This window comes from Pelecanus crispus, chromosome 4 (assembly GCF_030463565.1).
Source record: "Pelecanus crispus isolate bPelCri1 chromosome 4, bPelCri1.pri, whole genome shotgun sequence".
Taxonomy (NCBI): domain Eukaryota; kingdom Metazoa; phylum Chordata; class Aves; order Pelecaniformes; family Pelecanidae; genus Pelecanus; species Pelecanus crispus.
The window spans coordinates 87,656,766-87,671,740 of NC_134646.1; the positions used below are offsets into that span (position 1 = coordinate 87,656,766).

The following is a 14,975-nucleotide window of genomic DNA, read 5'->3' on the forward strand; positions in this document are numbered from 1 at the left end:
CAGCTCTCCGGCCCCTCTCCTGCAGCAGCACCAGCAGGGAGGGAGCACAGCTGGCAGTCCCCAGCGTCCCCTGCCACCGCCGCTGTGCCAGGGGGCTCGCTCCCGTGCCCCCCGGGAGGTGACGAGTCTGGAGCTGCAAGCTGGCACGGAGCACTCCGCACCTCGGAGAGCAGGCAGGCAGCCCGGCTGACGCCTGCCGTCCCCGTGCGGGCACACGCTGGCAAAGCCCAGGTCCCAGCGACTACTCATACGTGTCCACCTCGTGTTCTGAACGTAAAAAGGGCGCCGTGGGGACCTCTCCTCCAGGCTGCCCGCACCGCTCTGCGAGGAGCTGCGGCTCTAACTGGCTTTTGCATGCGCTCCTGTTTAGTGCAGGAGCACTAAAGCTGCGCCTTGCTGTTTCATGGGGAGCAGCGAAGGCTGCACCCGGCTCCGCTCCTGCCTCAGCGGCTGCCGAAGCCCCACCGGCAGACACAAAGGCCTTGAATGCAGAGCACGGCGCTGGGAGCTGCTGGGAGCAACGTGGGCTGAATCCCTCCAGCGCGAGCAGCCCTTACCCTCCGCCGGCGTCAGCGCAGCGTGCGGTACAGAAAGTGACATCCCTGGGATCATGCGTGTGCGTGTGTCAACCCAACGCAGCCCTGGCTGATGGACGCGTCTCCTAACGAGGGGGAGCAGAGCGCCAGCCAGCCGGGCTGAGCGAGGCAGGCTGCTCCCGGAGAGCAGCTCCCTCCCCGCATCTCCCGCACGGAGCTGCTCGGCAAGCGGAGGTACCACGGGCCAGGACGGCACAGCAGGGCAAGCGGAGAGGGCAGCGGGGCTGCAGTACAGGGCAGCCCGACCCTCGGGGGTCTTCGGCTCCTCTAACACAGCAGCGCTCAGCCTAGATTTATCTCCCTCAGCTGCACACCACGCCACCGCCTCCAGCATGGCTGTGTCCCCCAGAGACCCCTGCCATGGCAGCCAGCGGCTTGCTCGGTGCAGGGTGCTTGACACGGGGTGCTCGGCGCAGGGTGCTCGATGCAGGGTGCCACCAGCCACCTCGACATGGGGTGCTCGGTGCAGGGAGCTCGACGCGGGGTGCCCCAGGCCACCTCGACGCAGGGTGCTCGGTGCAGGGAGCTCGGTGCGGGGTGCCCCAGGCCACCTCGACATGGGGTGCTCGGTGTGGGGAGCTCAGTGTGGGGTGCCCCAGGCCACCTCAACGCGGGGTGCTCGGTGCAGGGTGCCCCAGGCCACCTCAACGCAGGGAGCTCAGTGCAGGGTGCCCCAGGCCACCTCGACGCAGGGTGCTCGGTGCGGGGTGCCCCAGGCCACCTTGACGCAGGGTGCTCGGTGCAGGGAGCTCGGTGCGGGGTGCCCCAGGCCGCCTCGGTGCGCGGTGCCCAGCGTAGGGTGCCTGGCAGAGGGTGCTCAGCGCTGGGTGCCACCGGCCCCTGCCTCCTGCGCTTCCCCGGGCAGCTCCCGCCCGGCGGCGGGGCGCAGGAGGGGAGGACCCGGGGAGCGCTGCGACCCCCGGCAGCACGGGGCGGGGAGGAGGGGGCACCGCGGACCCCCCCCGCCCAGCCCGGCTCCTTGCCCCGGCCCCGGCGGCCGCCGCGCATCCCGCTGCTCCCGGCTCCCGGCCGCGGGTGCCCGTACGGCTCCGGCGCCCCGGGGTCCCCGCGGAGTCCCGGTTTCGGGGCTCCCCGTCCCCCCTCCGCGGTTCCCGGCCCCGGGGTCCCCGCCCCGCCGGCCCCGGCCGTGGCTCCCCCCGCCCCAGCTGCCCGCGCCGCCCGAGGTCCCGGTCCCGGTCCCGGCTCCGCTCCGCCGGTCGGGGCCCCGCTCCCCAGCCCGCCCGGTACCTGGTGCTCGGCGGCGGCGCGGGTCGGGCAGCGGCGGGCGCGGGGCACGGCGGGGCGGAGCCGCGCGGGATCGCCGGTACCGGGGCGGAGCCGGCGGGGGCGGGGCGGGGGGCGGGCGCTGGCGGCGGTGCCGGCGGGGTTCGGGGTGCCCGGGGGGCCCCCGCGGCGGGGAGCGTGGTGCCGTGCCCTGCGCTGGAGTCCCGGTACCCTGGTACCTGCAGCCTCTCGGCCGGGTCCCGCCCGGGCCGGGCTCCCCGGTGTCCGCACGCCCGGCCCCGCGCATCCCCGGCCCCGGCGAGGGCAGAGCCGGGCCGGGGGAAGGGACCGGGACCGGGACCGGGACCGCCGAGGCTCCGGGCAGCGCCCGCCCCGGGGGGTGCAGGCGCCGTGGCTGGGCCGGTGCTGGGGGCTGGGCACACGGTGGGGCACAGCCCCTGTCCCCCCGCGGTCCCCCGGCCCGGCAGCACCGCCGGGCCCAGCAGCGGCTGCACGGGGCCGGGAAAGGCCCACGCCTGCCCCGGGGCTGGGGACGCGGTGGCGGGCGGCGCGGCCACGGGCACCAGGCGAAGGTGGCCTCTGCACCGGGCAGGGCTGCGGGGCGGCAGGAGCCACGCCACGGCAGCGGGCAGGGGCTGCGACGGGTCCCCGAGCTGGCAGCAGTGCAATATCCCCCCGGAGACTACAGACCCTCTTCTCCAGTTTTCAGCCTGCCCTGCCTGCGGCCCAGCCATGTGCTGGGCATCCCTGCCATGTGCTGGGCATCCCTGCCGTGTGCTGGGTGTGTGCTGGGCATCCCTGCTGTATGCTGGGCATCCCTGCCACGTGCTGGGTGTGTGCTGGGCATCCCTGCCGTGTGCTGGGTGTGTGCTGGGCATCCCTGCCGAGTGCTGGGCGTCCCAGCTGAGTGCTGGGCGTCCCTGCCGAGTGCTGGGTGTGTGCTGGGCGTCCCTGCCGTACACTGGGCATCCCTGCCATGTGCTGGGCATCCCTGCCGTGTGCTGGGTGTGTGCTGGGCATCCCTGCTGTATGCTGGGCATCCCTGCCACGTGCTGGGTGTGTGCTGGGCATCCCTGCCAAGTGCTGGGCATCCCTGCCGTGTGCTGGGCATCCCTGCCGAGTGCTGGGTGTGTGCTGGGCATCCCTGCCGTGTGCTGGGCATCCCTGCCGTGTGCTGGGCATCCCTGCTGTGTGCTGGGCATCCCTGCCGAGTGCTGGGTGTGTGTGCTGGGCGTCCCTGCCGTGTGCTGGGCTTCCCTGCCATGTGCTGGGCATCCCAGCTGAGTGCTGGGTGTGTGCTGGGCGTCCCTGCCGTGCGCTGGGCATCCCAGCCGAGTGCTGGGCATCCCTGCCGTGTGCTGGGCGTCCCTGCCGTGTGCTGGGTGTGTGCTGGGCGTCCCTGCCGTGTGCTGGGCGTCCCTGCCGTGTGCTGGGCATCCTTGCCGTGTGCTGGGCATCCCAGCAGAGTGCTGGGCATCCCTGCTGTATGCTGGGCGTCCCTGCCGTGTGCTGGGCATCCCAGCCGCGCTGGGGCCATGCCGGGGCCGCAGCAGCTGGTGCGGTGGCTCCAGGAGGTGCTGGGCGGTGGGACTGTGGCTTGGCTGGGGGCTGTCTGGGACCGTTCGTGTCTGTGACCACCCAGCGGGTTTGGGGGCCGTGTGCTGTGCCGGGCTTCCCCTGGGTCCATTCCCCATGCACACGCTGTCCACGGGACAAACCACATCTGTATGTGTAGCAGTGCCTGGCTGTGTGGCTTCCAGTAATGTAATTTAAATGTAAATACAGTTTCCCTTGAAGAAGGTGTAGCAGGCGGTGCAGGGAGTTCACCTGAATCTAATTCCAGCAGCCACCAGAACAGCTGTTTCCAGATGACTGAACTAATCTCATCAAATCCCCAGAACAGACTGGCTTGCTGCAAAAGTTTCCTCCCGTCACCTTCCTGCCTTGCCCCACGTTCCCCACGGGGCTGTGCTGGTTGCGCAGCGTTTCTCTCTGCGGTGATGGTGGGTGACGTGCACCCATGGCTGGTACATGATAAATGTCCCCCAGAACCTCAGCGAAGGCTCAGGCTGCTCCTGCTCCGCCCCGGCGAGCAGCGTGGCTGCGCAGCCGAGCTCTGTCAGTGACCCCTGCTCCCACCACGGGGTCTCTCTCGGGACCAGGGCTCCATGGCATCGCACACACAGGTGCTTAGGGAACGTAGGCGGGTTTGTGGCACTTTCCCCACTTTGCTTAGTGCTCGCTCCCTTGCAGGCAGGGCATCTCCTGCTCCCGAGGCAAATCCTGGGAGCAGGCCATGCTGCACGGTGAGGAGGAACTCGCCTCCAGCTTTGCGGGCAGGTTGCACTGGCTTGGTCTTGTGCAGGCAGCCGCAGGCAGCCAGTGACCTGGGCGTCTGCAGGATCTCTGCCGAGTGCCTGCGTGGCCTCCCTGCGTGCAGGCGCTGCTGGTCCTGCTGCGTGCCGGCGTTCAGCAGGGAAGCCTCAGGTCTGTGGCTTCACTTTGATGCTGGAAGGACTGTGGTCCGTGGGGTTTTTAGTCATTTGCTTCTCACAGGATAATTCCCTGCAAACCTGCCCGCGCCCTGGACGGCAGCCAGGGCTGGCTGTGGGGCACAGTGCTTCCCCACAGCAATCCCGTGCCGCAGCCCTTCCGGAGGCGCTGCCCCGCTGCCGGGGCTGCCCAGGGGCCAGTGGAGTGAACCCGGGGCCCTCGGTCGCAGGCAGCAGCCGAGGGGCTTTGGCCTCCGAAACACCCCCTCCCCTGGCTGGGCTGTGCAGCTGGCAAGGGCTGGCCGGGGGCTGCGACGGGGCTCCATCCCTGCCATGGAGCAGGGGAGGGCAGGAGCTGGTGCAATGAGCCAGGAGGAAGCTCTGGCAGCAGCTGATCTGCCAGGGCTGGAAGGGGCCTGCGTCGCCCCGTGCCTTCGTGCAGTGCCGCCGGGGCTGCTCCTGTGCACGCGGGACGGGCAGCGGTGCCCTCGCAGCGCTCACAGCATGACAGTCCCCAGGGAAGGGCTGGCACCTGAAGCCACCCACAAAGCTCTGTTGGTGTCACTGGGGCACGGCAGGACCTTTGCTCCTCCTGAGCCTGCCAGAAGATGCTCTTACCCCCAGAAATAGCCACCCTTTTCCCGCAGTTTCCAGCCCCAGGTGCACCCCCAGCACAGCTTTCTGGCTCACCAGTCAGACATGGACTGCACTGAACACCGCTGAAAACTGGGTCTTTAATAATAATAGTAAGTGTCAGGTGCTCTCGCGGCCAAGTGTTTGCCCCCCCTCAGCCCTGGCAGTGCCAGGCTTCCCACCACGCTGGAGTGACCTGACCGACCCTGTGCTCTGCCTGTCCCTGGCGTACCATGGCGCTTCCAAGGGTGGTTGGGTTGGTTTGTGTGTTCCCCAGCGCGTGCGGCTCTGGTGGTGGTGTGCGGGGTGACAGCACCCTCGCAACGGTGGCCAATGCTGAGGGCAGCCAGCTTTTCCACGCTGCGCTGCAGGGGCTGGAGCAGGGCTGCCCCATCCCCGGGTGACTTTGGCTGTGGGGTGACTCCTGGGGTACAGACTCCTAAAATGTCAGACAAGGGCTTGGAGCTGCTTTGCACACACCCAGGCGTGGGCTGTGGTGGTGTCTCCTTGCACGCTGCCCCACCAGGCGACTGTCCCTTCTGTCCTGCAGCAGCCATCCTTCAGGGAAGTGATGCTTTAAAGCATCCCTCTCAGCTCGGTGCTGCAGCTGGCCGCAGCCTGAATGAGCAGAGCTCGGGAGGATCCTGGCAATTGAGCAACACCCCTGCTCAGTGACCCGGAGCCCTGACCCCGTTGGATTTTGGCTTCAGTTGCGGCTCGGTTGCCCAGGGAGTTTCCTGTGGCTTTGTCCCATGAGCAAGTCTATTGCAGACGCACCTATGTTAGAAGTATTGTCAAGAAAATGTTGGACTAATTAGCTAAATGGAAGATGAAACACTGTGGTGAGCAGCAGGTGGGTGTTGCACCCTGCCACCTGCACCACTCGTATCACGAGTAATGCAGCTGAGCACAATTTGGAGATCAGGCGTGGCCTTTCTCACGTTGCAGAGACAGGCATCCTGGTCAGCCTGCACCATCCCTGCACTGCTCGTCTCGCAACAAAGCCGCGAGCACGCGGAACAGGAGCGGAGTTAATGGCTCAATTTGGGACCCTTCGCTAGAAGCAGTCTAGACAGATCAGCCTCCAGAAAGAAGCTGCTTGCCGTTTTCAAAATGCACTTACATCCACATATTGCCTTAAATTACCTTAAAAATTACAGATGTATGCTGCAGCAAAAATGCTATGTAGTTATGTCTGTGTCCTCCCCAGCACCCTGGCAGGTGTCAGAGCCATCCCACCCCGAGTGGGATGCGTGGGACTGGGAGAGGAGGGCTGGCTGCAGGAGCCGGGGCTGAGTGGGGCAGGAGGAGAGCTTTGGAGATCTGGGGAGGATGGTGCCAGGGTGAGGGGCCCCCGGGGCAGCTGGGGCTCCGGGGCACGGACTGGCTGGAGGAACACAGATGGTGCATGGGGCCCCTCTTGCCGCAGCGCACCCCGCAGTGCTGGCCACGGGGGACCCCCTCGGCCCCAGCACACCCCACGGTGCCAGCCGCGGGGCCCCAGCAGCGCCTGAGCAGCCCCTCTCCCCCAGAGTCACTATGTGGCCTGCATGGCCGCCATCCTGAGCCAGATGGACAAGGACCACTACAGCTCCTACATCAAGGCGTTCCCCTCCCGGCCCGAGCTGATGGTGAGTGCTGCCCCGACAGCGAGACCCGGGCCCTCCATCACTGGCACCTCCCTGCCTCTCTACCCCATCTTGGCTGGGGCATCCAACCAGTCCCAGTGCCCTGCCTGCACCGGGGTGCCCGGCACTGGTGCCGCCTGCCCTGGACCCCAGCACAGCCCACATCCCCACTCCACGACAGCTCTCACTGTCGGGTGGTGAGGGTCATTCCCAGCCCCGGCGCTCAGCACGGCATCGCCCCAGCAGGGCATCGTGGTTGAGCCCAGCTCCTGACATCTCCTCCTCCCTGGCAGGACTTCCTCATGGAGACCTTCATCCTCTTCAAGGACCTGATTGGCAAGATGGTGTACCCCTCTGACTGGATGGTGATGAACATGGTGCAGAACCGGTGAGGACCTCTGGGCTGGGAGGGACCTGCAGGCGGACATTGGGCTGGATGTGAGAACCTGGGTTGCCTCGCTGGGGCCTGGGCAGAGGGCACGCAGGAGGCACCGCAGCACAGTGAGGCTAGCTGAGCCCCCTCCAAATCCCCCTCCGGCAGCCCCAGGTCCGTGCTCAGGCTGGCTCGGGGCAGCTCCAGACGCTTCCTGCTCTGTCCTGGGACAGTCCAGTCCCGTCTGGGAGCTGGGTGGCGGAGCTGCTCTCTGCAGCCCCATCGGTGTGCTTGGGGGGCTCCTGGGGGGCAGCGGGAAGCTGACGCCAGACACCCCATCCCTCCCGCCCCGGGTATCTGCGCACGGCGGGGATGCCAGGCGTGCGGGACGGGTGCACCCGTGCAGCGCTTGGCTGCACTGCAGTGGGCAGAAGGGACCAGCTGCAGCGTGGATGTGGGCAGGAGCGCCGCTAGCTCCAGCCCCAGGGCACTGCAAGGCCTGGCCCCTGCCTGCGCCCCGCTCCGCTCCTCGCCCCTCCATCGCCGCCAGCCGCCAGCCTGGCTCTCCCCCCGCTGCCATTCGGCCCTGCCTGCGGGCGGTGGGCAGGCAGCGCGGCCGCCCTCCGCTCAGCACCCTGCGGCCGCTCACCCCACAGGGAGTTCCTGCGCGCCATCAACCAGTTTGCTGCGACCTTGACGGAGATGTTCCTGAGCAACAGCAGCTTTGAGCTGCAGGTGAGCGGGCGCTGCCCCGGCCCTGGGGCTCCCTGTGCCCCGTGGAGGGGACCCAGCCAGGCACTTGGTGCTGCCTGCCTCCCCAGCCCCCCGTCCCACCCGGCCTGGCATTTGTCCCTCTGTTTTCACTGCAGCTTTGGAACAACTATTTCCACCTGGCCGTGGCTTTCCTCACCCAGGAGTCCCTGCAGCTGGAAAACTTCTCCCTGGCCAAGCGCAACAGCATCCTGGCCAAGTGAGTCGCCCTCGCTGCCTTCGCGGGCCCTCCCCAGCCCGGCCGCCTGCTGGCATCGCCTCGGGGCCAAGCTCCGCAGCTCTGCTTCAGGTTCCTGCCCGCCTGCTGCCACGCTGTGGGGTCAGGGATTTTGGGATGAGTTGGGCGGGCTGTGCTTGGGCTCCTGGCCTGGACGCTGCGCCCCAGGCTGCAAAGCGATGCTAACCAACGTCCGTCCTGGCAGGTATGGGGACATGAGAGCCATGATCGGAGCTGCCATTCGGGACATGTGGTACAACCTAGGTGAGCACAGTGTGGCCAGCAGTGAGGAGGCTTGGCGAGTCTCTGCAGGCTGGCGTTCATCAGCACTGTCCCCAAAATGGGTGCTGGGGAGCAGGCTGTTGCCCATGTGGGGCATGGGAGCCTGCAGGCACCAGCAGGGTCTATGAGCCTGCAGGTGTGCAAACCTGTGGGACGTGCGAGCCTGTAGGATGTGCGATCTGTGGGATGCTGCGGGATGTGCAAGTCTGTGGGATATGCGAGCCTGTGGGATGTACATGTCTGCAGGCGTGTAAGGCCACGGGTGTGCAAGCCCACAGGCACTGTGGCCAGTCGTGAGCTCACGCTCCCTGCAGGCAGCCTGCCCTCCCCGGGCTGGCATCTGCCTGCAGCCCTGCCTTCCTGTTCCCCAGCCCTGTGGGCTCCCGCCTCGCCGTGCTTCCCCTGCATGGCACGGGCTGTGCTGCCGGCAGCGTCCTGGGGCCAGGCAGGTGGGGAGGAGGCAGCACCTGGGGTCTCTGCCCCACGCCCCAGCAGAGAGCAGGGAGCTGCAGGGAGCGTGTGGGGCAGCCCACAGTGCAGCAGTGGTGGAGCAGTTGACGGGTGTCCACAGGCTCCTGCGTGGGTTGTGGCATGCGCCAGGGCCTCCAGGACACCAGCACAACCCCAGCTGACAGTACCGCAGCCGAGCGTTTGCTGTGCTGTCCTGGCCATGCGGCATTACCTGCCCACCAGCACGACTGCCGTGGAGCTTGCCTGGCTCTGCTGCAGCCGCCTGCCCCAGGCATGCAGACCTCCTGGCACTGCTCCCCCTTGTCTTCCATGCGTTGCTGCCTGTTTGCAGCTGTGGGGCCCCATGCCAGGGCTGGACCCAGGTAGCAGGCTGCAAGAGCCGGGGCCCCCCAGCCTTCCCTGTCCTCCCCAGGCCATCGCAAGATCGAGTTCATCCCGGGCATGGTGGGCCCCATCCTAGAGATGACGCTCGTGCCGGAGCTGGAGCTGCGCAAGTCCACCATCCCCATCTTCTTCGACATGATGCTCTGCGAGTACCAGCTGACCAAGAGCTTCAGCCGGGTGAGTGCCCAGGGCTGCGGCTGGGCCGTGGCAGGAGGCCAGCGTGGCCGGATCCTGCTCCGCACCCAGGCTGGACCATCCCTTTTGGGGTGGGTGGAGGAGATGCTCAGCCTCCCCTCTCTCATCCTGTGACGTGGGGCTGCAGGAGGGAGGGACAAGGGATGGGAGTTGCTGGTGGGAATGTGAGGAGCAGGGAATGCTACCAGGTGATGCAGAGGATTTCCCAGGGACGAGCAGGGACAGGTCAGGCGTCACCCACTCAGCCGGTCCCAGCACTGGCTGGAAACAAGAACACAGCGCAGGGAGGGAGGTCTGCACAGACCTCATGCATTTCTGTTTGTCTTCCCTCGTTGCTGTCAGTTTTCTCCATGCAAAAGGCTTTTCCAGTTTTTGATAGCTGTCTTTTCTGAGCTGGAAGCCTTTCACCCTGTTGGGGTGTCCCACGGGAGGTGACGCGGGCCCTGCTGCAGCCCCTTCCCCAGCCCCTTGCTCGTACCCTGCCACAGGAGAGCTGCGTTGGTGTGGGCACGGCTGGGCTCAGAGGACCTGAGGCTTTCGCAGGGGATGTTCCCAAGCCACCCCGCTGCGGCACAGGGGCTCTGTGGCTCAGGAGCCGACCATGGCAGTGCCCCTGGCCCAGCGGGACAAGGTCCCCTGAGTTTGGGGTGTGCAGACCCCGGAGGGACCCAGCATGGAGAGAAGGGGTACCAAGGGTATCACAATCAGATATCTGCTCCAGACCCCTCCATCCCATAGCATGCACATGCAGGATCTCCCAGCCTTTTGGGTCCGTCGGCTGCAGCCAGAGCACAAACCCCATGGACCTGAAGGCCGAGCATCAGCTGGGATCTCCCAGGGATCAGCTGATCTCCTGGGGTACCCCAGGCTGGCACAGCCCTGCCACTCCTGGCAGGGAAGGCTGTGGCTTTGGGGGGCAGAGGGCACAGCCCCGAGACCCCGGGGGTCAGCCGGGCCCAGGCTGCTGGGGGATGGCGATGAGGCCAGCGCAGGAGCGGGACGGGGACTGGGGAGCCAGTCAGGGACCCAGAGAGCAGGATGGGGCCCTGTCTGTGCCGGGGCAGCGCGGGGACCCATCCACACCAGGGAGCAGCCTGGCCTGGGAGGGACCCGACAGGGACCCCTCTGTGCCGGGCAGTCCTGGGGCAAACGGCTGCAGCAGCCGAGCCTGGGGGCTGTTTGGGGGCCCGAGCTGGCTCCAGCTCCGCAGCCCCTCCTGTCCCAGCGCTGCGACCCCATGTCCCGGGGGGCTGCAGCCGTGGCAGCCTGGGACCAAGCTCAGCGCATCCTCGGCTCCTCGGCCGCGCTCATGCATGTTTCTGCAGTTTGAGGATGAGATCCTGCGCAAGCTGGACAGTGAGGTGGAGGGTGGCCGAGGAGATGAGCAGTACAAGCAGCTTTTTGAGAGCATGTGAGTGTGCAGTGACATCCCCGCAGCCTTCCAGGGCACGACCCTTCGCTGTCTACCATCCTCCTGCCCCGGCTGAATCTCAGCCATCCCACTCCTCCTCACACTGTGCTCTGACCCAGAGCATGCCCCTCAGGGGAGCGGGACCTGAGAGGAGGAAGGCTGCTGCCCAAGCAGCATCATGTGCCCCTTGCACACCGCTGCTGCCCTGGCAAGCCTGCCCCTGCCTGCCCCCAGCAATGCCCCTGCCCGCCCCCAGCAATGCCCCTGCCCCAGGAATTACCCCTGCCCTGCCCCAGGTGATGCCCCTGCCCCAGCTGATGCCCCTGCTGTGCCCTGGGTGATGCCCCTGCCCTGCCCAGGCTTTGCTCCTGCCCCGTGGTGCCCACCACAGATTCGTGTGCAGGGCGGCTGCAGGTCTCTCAGGTCTCTCCCCCACCCCTGATGTGCCTGGGGAGGGGGCAGCATGGGCCTTGCTCTGTCTCGCTGCAGTTTGCTGTCGCTTTTTGTCCCTTGTTGGGTGGGCCTGCCCCCCCCACCTCCCTGCACCTTGGGGGAGCTGAGCCGGGGCAGTGGTGGGAGCGTTGCAGAGCTGAGCACGCAGGGAGAGCTGTGACCTCCTCTCCTCCCCAGCCTGCTCAGCTGCTGCCAGAGACACCCTGAGCTGGCCAAGCCCGGGGAGAACTTCGTCACGCTGGTGACCGGCCTCCTGGAGCGGCTCCTCGACTACCGGGCTGTTATGAATGACGAGAACAAAACCTACAGCATGAGCTGCACCGTCAACCTCCTGGTGGGCACCTGCCCCATGCCCCCAGCTCCCCCAGCGCTCAGGCCCGTGTCCCCCCAGGTCCCCCAAGGGCTGCAGTGCCCCTGGCACAGCAGAGTTGGGGTGTGCATGGTGCCAGACCTGGTGTCCCGGGGAGGTGCTCGCTGGGAGGCACCGTGCAGTTCCCCCCTGCCCAGGGCAGCCCGGTCCCCACGTGGGGATGGTCCCGGCAGCACCGTGACCCAGAGCAAGGCATGGGCTGCCGCATGTGACCCCTCCTGGCATCGCTCAGAACAGCCTTGTCTGCTCTTCCCTAGAACTTCTACAAGGAGATCGACCGCCAGGCCATGTACATCAGGTGAGCACAGCCCTGGGCGACTGGCATCACCCCAGGGTGAGGGGTCCCAGGGCCCCAAGCTGCCCCAGCCCCCCGCTGCCCTGGCCCCAGGCAGGTGGGATGGGGACGGTGGAGCGGCCGGAGGGGCAGGGTGCCAGGGGCTCTGCCCCCCATCCAGCTGCCAGCGGGGGATGCTGCCTGTGGGGGAGCATGGGCTGGACCCCGAGCCGCGCCAGCCGTTGTGTCCCACACGCGGTACCCTCGCTCCCAGGTACCTGTACAAGCTGAAGGACCTGCACATCAGCTACGAGAACTACACGGAGGGAGCCTACACCCTGCTGCTGCACGCCCAGCTCCTCAAGGTGGGGCACGGGGAGTACGGGGGCTGCGGGGGCTGCCCAGCTGGGGCCCGAGGGCTCGGCGTGATGGGCTCCCACTGCCTCTGCACAGTGGTCGGACGAGGCGAACACAGCCCCCATGCAGGGCTTGCACAGCCCCAGCCTGCACACCCAGCGCCAGCTGAAGGAGGCTCTCTACAACCAGATCATCAACTACTTCGACCAGGGCAAGGTGACCGTGGCGGCGTGCCCCCAGCAGCCCCCTTGCCCCGTCCAGAGGGCGGGAGCTGCGCTGTCCCAGGGCAAACCTGGCTCCCCGGCCACCGCTGCCTCCTGCTCCAAGCCCCCCGCCTCAGCCCAGCCCACTCCCCACTGTGGTGGGGCTGGAGCTGCCCTGCAGCAAGCCCTGGCTGGACGGTTCACCCCACATCCCATCCCATCCCATCCCATCCCATCCCATCCCAGCCACAGTCCCCAGCCCTGGTTCTGCCCGGGGGCTGTGAGCTGGGGCACCCCGGAGAGGGGCTCGCCCGGGCAGGCAGCACCGGTGCTGGAGGCAGTGGGAAGCTGAGTCCTGCTGCAGCCCACCAGTGCCCATCCGGACCACCAGCCCGCACGGGGAGAGGTGTCCCCTCCTCGCTCAGGAGCAGTGGTGTGGGTGCCCCCACAGACGGGGCTGGTCTCTTCTGGAAGCCCCCACCACCTCCCCTGCCCCAGCTCACCCTGCACTGCGGGGCCCCCGCCCTGGCCCCATCTTCTGCAGATGTGGGAGGAGGCCATCCACATCTGCAAGGAGCTGGCAGAGCAATACGAGAGCGAAGTCTTCGACTACGAAATGCTGAGTGACATCCTGGTGAGTGCTCAGCCGGGCTGGGGGGGGCAGCTGCCGGCAGAGCGGGCTGCGGCACCACGAGCTGCAGGGAGGGATGGGGGGTCTGCAGGACTCCCGTCACATGGCGCGGCCTCATCCTGTCCCCACTCCTGCCCCTCTCGCCCTGCAGCAGCGGCAAGCTAAGTTCTACGAGAAGATCCTGAAGGTGCTGCGGCCGAGCCCGGACTACTTTGCCGTGGGCTACTACGGGCAAGGCTTCCCCACCTTCCTCCGAGTAAGCGGCTCCTGGCTGCCCCAAGGCCAGCGCTGTGCCAGCAGCCGGCACGCTGCACCTGCCCGGGACAGTGCCGGCACCCGGGCCAAGCCTCACGGCCACGGCCATCTCAGGGCGGCATCCTGTGATCCCAGTGGTGTCCCTGCTCCCAAGGGATGGGGCCCCTCGCCAGGGCGGTGGTGACGATAGGGTCCCCAGTGAGGGTCTGCGCCGTGTCGCATCTGGGCTGCAGGGACAGATGTGTGTTGTAGCGTACCTGTGGTGCAGAGATGGCTCTGTGCTATTTATGAACATTCAGGTACCTCCGGGGTCACTGCGGGAGCCCCACTGACCCCCTCCTCGCTGACCCCCTCCCCGTCCCTGCAGCGCAGAGCTGTGGGCAGGGGCTTGCTCAGCACCTCTCCCTTTTCCTGTGCTGGCAAACAGGCTCCTGGCATCCACCAGTGAGAGCGGGGCTCATCTTTCTGGATGAGAGCAAAGTGTTCCACCCCCATTCACTCCTATTGCATTCCTCAGGTCTTTAACCCACTCAGACGTAAGCTGGCATGCTTGGTGGGCTTGCTCTGTCCAAAGCGTTGGTCCTTATTTTCCTACCCTGCTGTTACGGCCACAGCGAGGGCAGCATCATTTTCACAGAGGTCATGGTGGGTTTCAAAGGCTCCTTGCTGTCTCCTGGGTGGTTTCTGTATCCACCCACCGCAGACCCCATTCCTGCGTGCCCTGCAAAAAGCCTTCACTCCAGAGCCCTGTCTGCCTGAGCTAGCCTGCCCTTTAATTCCTTTTTCCTCCAGTTGCTGGGTTTGGGGAAATACTTTTTTTGAGGCGGGGGGGTCTCCCATTCAATTAAGAGCCCAGCCTTGTTGGCACCTGCACCACTAACGCACCGTGGCTCGGTGCAGCTGGAGCACAGGGTTGAGGGCTCCCCAGCCCCTCTCCGCAGCGTGCTGGGACAGGCTGCCGTCTTCCTCCCCCACAGAACAAGGTCTTCATTTACCGGGGCAAGGAGTACGAGCGCCGGGAGGACTTCGAGATGCGGCTGCTGAGCCCCTTCCCCAACGCCGAGAAGCTGCAGAGCACGTCTCCACCCGGCCAGGACATCACCGGCTCCCCGGGTCAGTGTATCCTGCAAGTGTGGGGACGGGACTGGGAGGGCGGCTCATTCCCCGTGCCATCGCGCCCTGCATGGGTCCCACAGAGCCTCCCCCGCACCCCTGGGGCTCTCCCCCTCTGGGCCCTGGGGCCCCTCTCCCCCGCAGCCCCCGCCCCCTGTGGTGTGTGCCCGTGGCTCCTTCACTCCCGCAGATATCCAGTGTTTCACCGTGCAGCCAGTGGAGGAAGCCAGGTTTCGGTTCAAGGACCGGAGCATCCCGGAGCAGATCACCAAGTGAGTGCCCAGCATGGACGGGGTGCACCCGCTCTGCTCCGTGTGGGAGGGGACGCAACAGGGGGGCCTCTCCCATGCTCTGCCCCTTCCCTGCAGCTTCTATAAAGCCAACCACGTCCAGAAGTTCAGCTACTCGCGGCCCTTCAAGAAAGGCCCAAAGGACCCAGACAATGAATTTGCAGTGAGTGCTGGCAGGGGCTGCCGGGACCCCCAGCTGGGAGGGATGGGGAGAGCTGGGGGGGGGGGGCCTGCGAGGAGCCAGGTGTCCAGAAGAAGGGGGATGCAGGAGAGACAGGGGTCCCCCAGTCCTGGGATGGGGAAGGTGGTGGTCCCATGCCCATGGGAAGGG

At 66.9% G+C, this 14,975-nt stretch overlaps 1 protein-coding gene across 1 annotated transcript in view; it reads left to right on the plus strand.

Annotated features, from left to right (window-relative positions):
- The window catches only part of LOC142593442 (dedicator of cytokinesis protein 2-like), an 89,015-nt gene that overhangs the window by 69,435 nt on the left and 4,605 nt on the right, over window positions 1-14,975 (plus strand). Inside the window, exons 29-44 of the mRNA XM_075709506.1 lie at window positions 6,499-6,597; window positions 6,888-6,982; window positions 7,624-7,702; window positions 7,837-7,937; window positions 8,161-8,219; window positions 9,121-9,269; window positions 10,613-10,698; window positions 11,329-11,485; window positions 11,779-11,819; window positions 12,070-12,160; window positions 12,249-12,368; window positions 12,900-12,989; window positions 13,138-13,242; window positions 14,219-14,360; window positions 14,545-14,626; window positions 14,723-14,807. Of these exons, the coding sequence (XP_075565621.1) occupies window positions 6,499-6,597; window positions 6,888-6,982; window positions 7,624-7,702; window positions 7,837-7,937; window positions 8,161-8,219; window positions 9,121-9,269; window positions 10,613-10,698; window positions 11,329-11,485; window positions 11,779-11,819; window positions 12,070-12,160; window positions 12,249-12,368; window positions 12,900-12,989; window positions 13,138-13,242; window positions 14,219-14,360; window positions 14,545-14,626; window positions 14,723-14,807 (1,581 nt within the window). The remainder of the gene's footprint in view (window positions 1-6,498; window positions 6,598-6,887; window positions 6,983-7,623; window positions 7,703-7,836; window positions 7,938-8,160; window positions 8,220-9,120; window positions 9,270-10,612; window positions 10,699-11,328; window positions 11,486-11,778; window positions 11,820-12,069; window positions 12,161-12,248; window positions 12,369-12,899; window positions 12,990-13,137; window positions 13,243-14,218; window positions 14,361-14,544; window positions 14,627-14,722; window positions 14,808-14,975) is intronic.